The sequence below is a fragment of the Ranitomeya variabilis genome, chromosome 7 (assembly GCF_051348905.1).
Source record: "Ranitomeya variabilis isolate aRanVar5 chromosome 7, aRanVar5.hap1, whole genome shotgun sequence".
Lineage (NCBI taxonomy): Eukaryota > Metazoa > Chordata > Amphibia > Anura > Dendrobatidae > Ranitomeya > Ranitomeya variabilis.
This window is the reverse complement of record NC_135238.1, coordinates 156175748-156187418: the sequence shown is the minus strand read 5'-3', so window position 1 is coordinate 156187418 and position 11671 is coordinate 156175748. Positions and strand designations below refer to the sequence as shown.

At 48.8% G+C, this 11671-nt stretch overlaps 1 protein-coding gene across 1 annotated transcript in view; it reads left to right on the top strand.

Annotated features, from left to right (window-relative positions):
• The first annotated feature begins 3014 nt into the window (after window positions 1–3014).
• Window positions 3015–11671, top strand: part of EHHADH (enoyl-CoA hydratase and 3-hydroxyacyl CoA dehydrogenase) — a 70024-nt gene continuing 61367 nt past the window's right edge. The window contains exons 1-3 of the mRNA XM_077272126.1: window positions 3015–3152; window positions 8904–9007; window positions 11161–11333. Of these exons, the coding sequence (XP_077128241.1) occupies window positions 3079–3152; window positions 8904–9007; window positions 11161–11333 (351 nt within the window). The 5' untranslated portion in view covers window positions 3015–3078. The remainder of the gene's footprint in view (window positions 3153–8903; window positions 9008–11160; window positions 11334–11671) is intronic.

Genomic DNA, 11671 nt, shown 5'->3' with positions numbered 1-11671 from the left:
GCTTGAAAAAGGTCTGCGGACCGAAACGTTGCAGAAGGTGGAATAAAATGTGATTTTTTCTTTTTCACAACTGCTGTGGTGCTGTCCCTCTTTTACATTGGATTTGGACTTGGATACCGGGATGGATCCCCTGGTAAGGACGTGCACCCCTATATCCACAGAGATATGTATTTCTTAATTTTATCTATATGGGTGCGGCTAGACTATTAATTATTGGTTTATGTAGAGGGGTCAGTCTCTGTCAAGAACTGAATTATGCTGTGACTTTGAGAGACAATGCTCCTCTCTGATTTGTGTACACTTGGAGTAGTCCTTTCCCCCGCTGCGGCTTGCTGTGTGTTGGTTTGAGCAAGAGGCAGTCAGTGTCTGTTCAAGAAGTATGGAGGGAGGTGTGGTAAAAGAACTAATGGCTTCAAGGGAGAAGATAGTGCACGGTTACAGCATATTGATCTGCAGGACCGCTTCAGAAGGAAATTGTCACATTGCACAGCCGGGTTGGTTCTCCCCGAGCCCCTGTAACCTAAGGCTAGGTTCACATTGCGTTAGGGCAATCCGTTTAGCGCTAGCGGATTGCGCTAACGCAATGTTTATTTCGGGGCCGCGTTAGGGGTCGCGTTAACGTCCCTGCTCTCGCAGGTCCCCGATCTGCGAGAGCGGGGAACGGACCTCGGGCGCGCCGCGGACGCTGCAAGCAGCGTCCAAGGCGCGCTACAAAAGAACGGCACATCGCTAGCGCGAGCTGAAAAAGGCACGCACTAGTGATGCGCTGCAGGCGAAATTTACATTGCTGTCAATGGGTGCGCTAACGGACCCGTTGCACGGCGTTAATTGCGACATTTTCGCCGTGCAACGCTGTCCGTTAGCGACCACCCACTAACGCAATGTGAACCTAGCCTTTGAGAGAAAACAACTCTGTGACACCAGTGATCCCCTTCCCCAGCATTGAAAGTGGGAACACGACTTGCCCGGACCCTGAAGATGGATCCAGTAACCAGAATGAAGAGCTCAACACCACAAACTTGGCTCCACTACATTGAGACCAAGTTGAAGCCATCAGCCTTTCTCCTAAGTGCTACAGAACTGTGACTCTGACATCGGTGTTCAACTGTGTTAGGATGTAGAGCAGGCTTCTTTAGCTAGGGCGCTGTAGCAGCGCAGCCCGATTATCAGAAGCCATGTAGGAAGTTAGAACAGTAGTTTGCAGAAATTATACTGTTTGTATTGAACTTTGCCATGCCATAGCTAGAGCGCAGCTTGCGTGACACACTCCAGCTATCTCTCCTTGCATCTATTATTGCAGCTATGATTACAAGAACTGTTAGTCTTATTTTCTGACATATAATTCTCTGTCTTTCAATAAAGCCAGTGTTTTGTTTCTGCCTCATCTACTGTACCGTATTTGAGTCCTGCACGGCGGTGTCGTTCAGTCACCGCTACATCAGGCTGGTGATTCTCTGCAGTGAAAGACAGATGTAAGGCTGGTGACTTTCTTCCGTCACAGAGGATTAGGCTAGCAGTTCTTTACAGTTACATATGGATCAGATTGGTAGTTCTCTGCAGTCACAGACAGGTGTCAGGCTGGTGGTTCTCTCAAGTCACAGGTATAAGACTGGTAGTTCTGGTGACAGGCAGATGTCAGGCTGGTGGTTCTCTGCAGTCACAGACAGGTGTCAGGCTGGTGGTTCTCTGTGGTCACAGACAGGTGTCAGGATGGTGGTTCTCTGTGGTCACAGACAGGTGTCAGGCTGGTGGTTCTCTACAGTCACAGACAGGTGTCAGGCTGGTGGTTCTCTGCGGTCACAGACAGGCCAGGCTGGTTGTTCTCTGTGGTCACAGACAGGTGTCAGGCTGGTGGTTCTCTGTGGTCACAGACAGGCCAGGCTGGTGGTTCTCTGTGGTCACAGACAGGCCAGGCTGGTTGTTCTCTGTGGTCACAGACAGGTGTCAGGCTGGTGGTTCTCTGCGGTCACAGACAGGTGTCAGGCTGGTGGTTTTCTGCGGTCACAGACAGGCCAGGCTGGTGGTTCTCTGTGGTCACAGACAGGTGTCAGGCTGGTGGTTCTCTGTGGTCACAGACAGGTGTCAGGCTGGTGGTTCTCTGTGGTCACAGACAGGTGTCAGGCTGGTGGTTCTCTACAGTCACAGACAGGTGTCAGGCTGGTGGTTCTCTGCGGTCACAGACAGGCCAGGCTGGTGGTTTTCTGCGGTCACAGACAGGCCAGGCTGGTGGTTCTCTGTGGTCACAGACAGGCCAGGCTGGTGGTTCTCTGTGGTCACAGACAGGTGTCAGGCTGGTGGTTCTCTGCGGTCACAGACAGGTGTCAGGCTGGTGGTTTTCTGCGGTCACAGACAGGCCAGGCTGGTGGTTCTCTGTGGTCACAGACAGGTGTCAGGCTGGTGGTTCTCTGTGGTCACAGACAGGTGTCAGGCTGGTGGTTCTCTGTGGTCACAGACAGGTGTCAGGCTGGTGGTTCTCTACAGTCACAGACAGGTGTCAGGCTGGTGGTTCTCTGCGGTCACAGACAGGCCAGGCTGGTGGTTTTCTGCGGTCACAGACAGGCCAGGCTGGTGGTTCTCTGTGGTCACAGACAGGCCAGGCTGGTGGTTCTCTGTGGTCACAGACAGGTGTCAGGCTGGTGGTTCTCTGCGGTCACAGACAGGTGTCAGGCTGATGGTTCTCTGCGGTCACAGACAGGCCAGGCTGGTGGTTCTCTGTGGTCACAGACAGGTGTCAGGCTGGTGGTTCTCTGCGGTCACAGACAGGTGTCAGGCTGGTGGTTCTCTGCGGTCACAGACAGGTGTCAGGCTGGTGGTTCTCTGCGGTCACAGACAGGTGTCAGGCTGGTGGTTCTCTGTGGTCACAGTCTCTTTTTATATATGCAGTCAACACTTTGTACACTGTGACTGTAAGTAGGAAGTTCCCTCACCCTGGCCACACCTACAAAGTTACCGATTGGTTTGCATGCGTTGTAGCTACTTTTGTGATTGGTTTATGAAAAGGGGAGGATTGTTATTGTGCCTTTTCAGCCTGGTTGCAGCCGTGAACTTTGTTCCTGGGCTCAGGTGAAGGCAGAGAACATGGCAGCGACACGGCGGCTGGCCCACACAGTGGCCGTGATCACCATCAACCACCCTCCTGTCAATGCATTGAGGTAACTGCTGGAACTACATCTCCCAGCATGCATCGGCGGTCCTGTGGCTGTAATGCGGCTATAGTTGAGCAATGTATTATGCAGTGCAGCCATGACTTGCTTGTGATTGCAGTTCCACAACCGCCGAGAAGCTGCTGGATTTGTGACAAGCTATGTGAGCTGTAAGACTAGGCTGTAGTCAGTGCTAAGCCTGCTGGGAGTTGTAGTGTGTTAATAGCTGCAGGATGCAGAAAAGGGAAGAAATACTATCAGCTGTGTACAGGTTACATGACTTGTGCTAAACTGTCAGTGCAGAGACTCGTGACTGGATGGTGACTCGCTCTTTTACATTTGTACATGCAGTTTCCCAATCTCCCAGAGTGGGCATATCCGTGTGTGATTGGTAGGTATCTGACCTGTGGGACCCCACTGAGCCTGATAATGAAGGGGGCGCTACAGGCTCTTCCAACTTTCTCCCCAACTATGGCGCTCCCTGACACTCAGCTGTGCTGTAACTGCAGCCCTATGCTATGCCTATGGGGCAATCAATGGGTGCGCCTGTAGCCGACATTCGGGGTGCTGCTATAAAAGCACGTCCTGCATGGGGTGACATATGCATATCCCTACAGGCTGTCCTATGGATGCAGTACGTACATACATTTGTATGAATCCTCAGTGGTAGAAGCTGACACTTCGGTGTCTACCACAGTGCCACCAACGGATAGCGACAGCTCCACACCAGAACCTACTGTGTGGAACCTTCTTTTGTCAGCACCTGTGAAAAGATCCCTGTATGTATCTCTCCTTGTGGGGATACACCATATCATATTGTATAAAATACTACACCACAGGAATTATAACTCTCTTTGACCTAAGATGCAGGGGTGAACCTAGCCACACTGCTGCCTGAGGCGAACTTCAAAACGGCGCCCCCCCCCCCTAAACACATATACAGTACAGCCCCCCTATAGGGCTCCCATCTCATATACAGTCCCCCCATACATTACATGAGTGATAACTATTGTACATTCTACAGTAGGTCATAAATCAGACAGTATAGTCCTCTATACCGTATTCTAGGCACCACCGTGCTCCATACAGAATAATGAGCCCCATATATAGCTCCATACAGTATAATGGCCACACATGATGCTGCATACTGTATAATGGCCACACATGATGCTCCATACTGTATAATGGCCACACATGATGCTCCATACTGTATAATGGCCCCACATGATGCTCCATACTGTATAATGGCCCCACATGATGCTCCATACTGTATATTGGCCACACATGCTCCATACTGTAAAATGGCCACACATGCTCCATACTGTATATTGGCCACACATAGTGCTCCATACTGTATAATGGCCCCACATGATGCTACATACTGTATAATGGCCACGCACAGTGCTCAGTACTGTATAATGGCCACACATGATACTGCGTACCGTATAATGGCCACACATAGTTACTCCTACACATGCGGCTGCGCTCCATACACCTTGCACACACGGCTCCGCTCCGTACACGCGGCTCTGCTCCATACACCTAATACACACCCGGCTCCGCTCCGTGCACCTCGTACACATTCGGCTCCGCTCCGTGCACCTCGTACACATTCGGCTCCGCTCCGTGCACCTCGTACACATTCGGCTCCGCTCCGTGCACCTCGTACACATTCGGCTCCGCTCCGTGCACCTCGTACACATTCGGCTCCGCTCCGTGCACCTCGTACACATTCGGCTCCGCTCCGTGCACCTCGTACACATTCGGCTCCGCTCCGTGCACCTCGTACACATTCGGCTCCGCTCCGTGCACCTCGTACACATTCGGCTCCGCTCCGTGCACCTCGTACACATTCGGCTCCGCTCCGTGCACCTCGTACACATTCGGCTCCGCTCCGTGCACCTCGTACACATTCGGCTCCGCTCCGTGCACCTCGTACACATTCGGCTCCGCTCCGTGCACCTCGTACACATTCGGCTCCGCTCCGTGCACCTCGTACACATTCGGCTCCGCTCCGTGCACCTCGTACACATTCGGCTCCGCTCCGTGCACCTCGTACACATTCGGCTCCGCTCCGTGCACCTCGTACACATTCGGCTCCGCTCCGTGCACCTCGTACACATTCGGCTCCGCTCCGTGCACCTCGTACACATTCGGCTCCGCTCCGTGCACCTCGTACACATTCGGCTCCGCTCCGTGCACCTCGTACACATTCGGCTCCGCTCCGTGCACCTCGTACACATTCGGCTCCGCTCCGTGCACCTCGTACACATTCGGCTCCGCTCCGTGCACCTCGTACACATTCGGCTCCGCTCCGTGCACCTCGTACACATTCGGCTCCGCTCCGTGCACCTCGTACACATTCGGCTCCGCTCCGTGCACCTCGTACACATTCGGCTCCGCTCCGTGCACCTCGTACACATTCGGCTCCGCTCCGTGCACCTCGTACACATTCGGCTCCGCTCCGTGCACCTCGTACACATTCGGCTCCGCTCCGTGCACCTCGTACACATTCGGCTCCGCTCCGTGCACCTCGTACACATTCGGCTCCGCTCCGTGCACCTCGTACACATTCGGCTCCGCTCCGTGCACCTCGTACACATTCGGCTCCGCTCCGTGCACCTCGTACACATTCGGCTCCGCTCCGTGCACCTCGTACACATTCGGCTCCGCTCCGTGCACCTCGTACACATTCGGCTCCGCTCCGTGCACCTCGTACACATTCGGCTCCGCTCCGTGCACCTCGTACACATTCGGCTCCGCTCCGTGCACCTCGTACACATTCGGCTCCGCTCCGTGCACCTCGTACACATTCGGCTCCGCTCCGTGCACCTCGTACACATTCGGCTCCGCTCCGTGCACCTCGTACACATTCGGCTCCGCTCCGTGCACCTCGTACACATTGGGCTCCGCTCCGTGCACCTCGTACACATTGGGCTCCGCTCCGTGCACCTCGTACACATTGGGCTCCGCTCCGTGCACCTCGTACACATTCGGCTCCGCTCCGTGCACCTCGTACACATTCGGCTCCGCTCCGTGCACCTCGTACACATTCGGCTCCGCTCCGTGCACCTCGTACACATTCGGCTCCGCTCCGTGCACCTCGTACACATTGGGCTCCGCTCCGTGCACCTCGTACACATTGGGCTCCGCTCCGTGCACCTCGTACACATTCGGCTCCGCTCCGTGCACCTCGTACACATTCGGCTCTGCTCCGTACACCTCGTACACACCCGGCTCTGCTCCGTACACCTCATCTACATGCGGCTCTGCTCCGTACACCTCATCTACATGCGGCTCTGCTCCGTACACCTCATCTACATGCGGCTCTGCTCCGTACACCTCATATACACACACGGCTCTGCTCCGTACACCTCATATACACACACGGCTCTGCTCCGTACACCTCATATACACACACGGCTCTGCTCCGTACACCTCATATACACACACGGCTCTGCTCTGTACACCTCATACACACACGGCTCTGCTCATACACCTCATACACACACGGCTCTGCTCTGTACACCTCATACACACATGGCTCTGCTCGTACACCTCATACACACGTGGCTCCGCTCACCTCATACACACACGGCTCCGCTCCGTACACATTCAGCTCTGCTCCGTTCACCTCGTACACACACGGCTATGTTACATCCACACTGTAAACCCCTCCTGACCCCACACATAATCCATGGAGGTCCCAATCATGTGACCCTTGACTCCTCCCCTCCTGTGACCTCATCACAGGTCCTGTGCGCACAGAGCAGCCAATAGGTTGAGCTGGGGCGCGCGCACCGCACTAGTGACACTCAGCAAATGTTAGGGATTATGGAGAGTCGGCACCACGAGTTCTGACTGCCGCTCTGCCGCCCCCTGTCTTTCAGTGAGGACAGCCGCCTGAAGCAAAGGGCTCAACTTGCCTCATGATAGCGGCGCCCCTGCTAAGATGCTTCATTAAATGGGCGACTATGTGATCAAGGCTATTAACTGGCCGAAACGTCATTTTGCCTGTCACTTCAGCAATCACTATTAATAAATTCTCACTTGAAGCATAATTTTCAACTCGTATGTGTGCAGTGATTTTTTTTTTTCTTTTTAACTAAAAATAGAAATCTGCAGCTTCCCAAAAAAAGGCGCATCCCTGGAGGTGGCAAGTGGGGTTCATATTTGTGGGGTTGATGTCACCTTTGTATTGTCAGGTGACATCAAGCCCACGGATTCGTAATAGAGAGGCTTCTATAAGACACCTATCCATTACTAATCCTATAGTTACATTGTAAATAAACACACAGCCAGAATAAAGTCCTTTATTTAAATGAAAAAGACACACTTTCTTTTTTATTTAAAAATAACACAGTTATACTTGCCTAACTCCCATTTTATTGAAGCCTTTGTCCAATAAAAAGCAACCATATCCATCACCTGTCGGTCGTTCTGCCCCACGCTGTAATCCATGTCTGCGATAAATAGTATTCGGCCTGGACGGTGCCAAGATGCGACCATCCAGGCTGAGAACCACTGATGAATGAGCTGCTGTGAGCGCAGCTTCAGTGACCGGCGGTGACGTCATCGTGGTTATTGCCGGTCGCTGAGGCTGCGTTCCCAGCCAGGACGTCGATGAGCTTTGTGCTGCACTGTGAGACTTTTTCTCACAGTCCTAGTGGTGATCTCATTTAGCACAGCAAATGTCGCACAGAAGGATTACGGCGTGGGACTCTCTGGATTCTTTCAACTTCAGACAGGTGAGGGATATTGTTTTTTATTTTATTCTTAATTTTACACTTGAAAACAACACTCAACATTGTCCCCTGCTCGCGCTGATTGAAGGCAGAGCTGGGGACAATGATGTGAGCTGTCTTGAGCACCCGGTGTCTGAGAACGGCGTGAACTGTGCCAGCTTATCTCAGGCGCCAGTATTTGTGATACTGATACGGCACATGGTTGTCACATGTATAAAACACACGGACACTGATATCTCCGGTACTGGAAATATCAGGATCCTTAAAGGGAACCTGTCAGCAGGATTGTGCATAGTACCACATACATGAACCCCGCCTTAGGGCACGAGCATATCATTAACACAAAACTAAAGATTAAGAAACAGCCACAAGACAGATTTCATCACCAGGTATCATTTTAAGTTTTAAGGGCTCATTTCCACTTGCGGGGAAAACGGACGAGTGCACTCCGATAAAAAATCGGATTGCACTCGGACCAATGTTATTCAATAGGTGTCTTTTCATTTGCGATTTTTTATTTTTTTATTTTTTTTTATTTTTACTCAGCCGAAATAGAACTGAGAAAAAAATTGCAGCATGCTGCGTATTGCTGCGATTCTCAGACGAGACTCGCCAATGCAAGTCAATGGGTGCGAGAAAAAAAACGCATGGAATACGGACCATCCGTATTCCATCCGTTTTTAACGGATACCTTACCATTCTATGGCATAGAACACTGTAAATAATCCTGTAAATGACTATAAAAATAGTTGCAGAGAAAAAAAACGGATTGCATAAAACGGATGGTGCGATTAAAAAATCGCATTGAACTCGCATGACAAGCGCATACTTTTCATCCCTTTTTTCGGTCCAGATTACATACCGTTTTTTTCTCTCGCAAGTGGAATTGAGCCCTAATCAGTATAACGGCGCTGACCTGACACGGTAGGTTATTGTGCACAATCCTGCTGACAGGTTCCCTTTAATACACTGAAATCCTTAATTTGTCTTTCCTCTTGTTTCTTTTCTTTCTCAGCTCTTCTGTTCGTCATGCAATAGTGAAGGAATTTGGAGAAGCCAGTAAAGACCCGTCGGTGAAGGCCATTGTGCTGTCAGGGGCCAATGGAAAGTTCAGTGCCGGTATGCTTTATTGTTATAGGATTACTTTTTATTGGCTAGCGAGCATGACGATGCTGGAAAGCTGTCATCAGCGAAATAACGCTGGATCCAAGGCCACCATTTACAGATGCTGAGTGTAGAGCGAGCCATGGCATTAGTGCTTTAGGGTAAATGCAGACATGGTGTACGTGCGGCAGATTGGTGTGCGTGAAATCCACATTGTAATACAGTAGATAAACATATAACCCAGGCCCATTCTCCTACACATAGGGTGAGCAACACTCCATTAAATATTCAAACATACTGACTATTTGGCTATTAAGCCAAATTAAATCAAGAAGTCTGTTGTTTTTTTTTTTTTTTTTCTTTAAAAAAGATCAACTTTTATTTCCAGATTTGTTAAAAGATTTACACAAAACAATAAAATAGTGCCTCCAAACCAATAACTACAATTAATTCTAGGTCAGCTGAACCATATGCACATCAAAACAGGAAAAAAATTGGGACCAAAAAACCTCTTATACCGCTCCTAATCATAGGGAGCAAAGAACCAGGGAGACCTCAAGAAATATATTCAGTGTATGACACAGATGTAAGCTAATTATAATAGAATCCCATGTAAGTATAGCAAAATTACTACACAGTTGGTTACACTCCAAAAAACTTTGAATGCACTGTGACCGCTTCGCTCCTGAACCATGTCAGACGGCTCACTCAGGTATAAGAGGTTTTTTGGTGCCAATTTGTTTCCTGTTTTGATGTGCAGCTGACCTAGAATTAATTGTAGTTATTGGTTTGGAGGCACTATTTTATTGTTTTGTGTAAATCTTTTAACAAATCTGTAAATAAAAGTTGATCTTTTTTTAAAGAAAAAAACAACAGACACTTCTTGATTTAATTTGGCTTAATAGCCAAATGGTCAGTATGTTTGAATAGTAGGTAAAGTTGATATTTCAGAAATTTTCTTTGTACAAATTTTCTCTGATTTATATTTTTTAAAATCTGCATCTCACTAATAATAATAGTTTTCATTATGGATTTCATTATTTTGTAATGTATAGGGTAAAATCAGTGGCAAATTTTCAACAAAAGCCACGTATGACACATGCTGCTGTTTATCTGCAGATACAGTGCATGGAATCCGCCATGTGTGCAGGTAACCTTACAATGTCAGAGCCGTTTTTTCTAAATATCGTCCTCTACTTAGAGGCTTCCAAATGCACAGTCATCATTGCCTTAAAGGGATCATCCCATCTTGGCAAATTATCACCTATTCACAGGGTCGCTGAGGTGCGATCGCAAGGACCTCCACAAATCTGAGAATGAGGCTCTGAAATATTGGAGATACGAGAATACACACTCGGATATGTCCAGCAGTCCAATAATGAATTTCCAAAAAACTCATGGAAATCTGTCCGTTATACTCCGGTATTACTGAAGAAAAATGCTAATACAAGTATATGGGTCTGTGAAAAACCTATACAGCACATGGATGGCATCAGTGTCTTGTATGTATTCAGTAAAATAAAGAACTTTGCACTAGTGATCAGCGAATATACTCATTACTCGAGATTTCTCGAGCATGCTCGGGGGTCCTCCTAGTATTTTTTTAGTGCTCGGAGATTTAGTTTTTCTTGCCGCAGCTGAATGATTTACATCTGTTAGCCAGCATAAGTACATGTGGGGGTTGCCTGGTCACTAGGGAATCCCCACATATAATCAAGCTGGCTAGTAGTTGTAAATCATTCAGCTGCGGCAAAAAAAACTAAATCTCCGAGCACTTAAAAATACTCGAGAGGACACCCAAGCGTGCTCGGGAAATTTCGAGTAACGAGTTATATTCGCTCATCACTACTTGGCACTCAACTTAGTATGTCATTGCAAAAGGATTTTTTTATTATTTTTGCAGTCTGTATGTATTCAACATTGCAAAGTACAGGAGAAGCGTTGTCATTTATTTCTTTATTTATCCATCTGTGAAATATACTGATGATGGTAAAAACAAACACACGGACCGTACACTGATCCAAAACACTAACACCGGTACCATTTTTACTTGTATGTGTTTAAACACTGGCATGTGAATGAGACCCTGTATCTGCTTAGAACTATCAAGACCCTGACTTGTTTTTTTTATTTTTTGCTTTTTAATTATCGTTCATTTTTGGTTTTAGGTGCTGACATCCGTGAATTTGCCACCTCAGCTATAAAAACTGTCTCCTTGGAAGATATCAATGCAACAATTGAAGCTAGCCGGAAACCTGTAGTGGCTGCAATTGATGGAGTTGCCCTTGGTGGAGGGCTTGAGCTAGCCTTGGCTTGTCACTATAGAGTGGCCAGTGCACAGGTAACGGTATAGCTACGTGCCTCTTTATATGCGAGTCTGTGATTGAGGAAACTACACCGTGCGTTTGTGGTCACTGTCGGACGCGTACAGTCATAGGGTATACACCCCATAGTGGCCACACTCTGGATGGCTTACTGGGCATCCATCTACTATAAGGACCCATTGCAAAAAATGGACATAACACAATATTTCTTTTATTTTTTTTTTAAATTTTTTTTATGACCTTAAGGGTATTTGTTCTAGTTCAGGGTTACATCCGGATTAGCTTCGTTCAACCCGCAGCGTCCAGATGTTACAGCATAGTGGAGGGGATTTTATGAAATCCCGTCTCCACTATG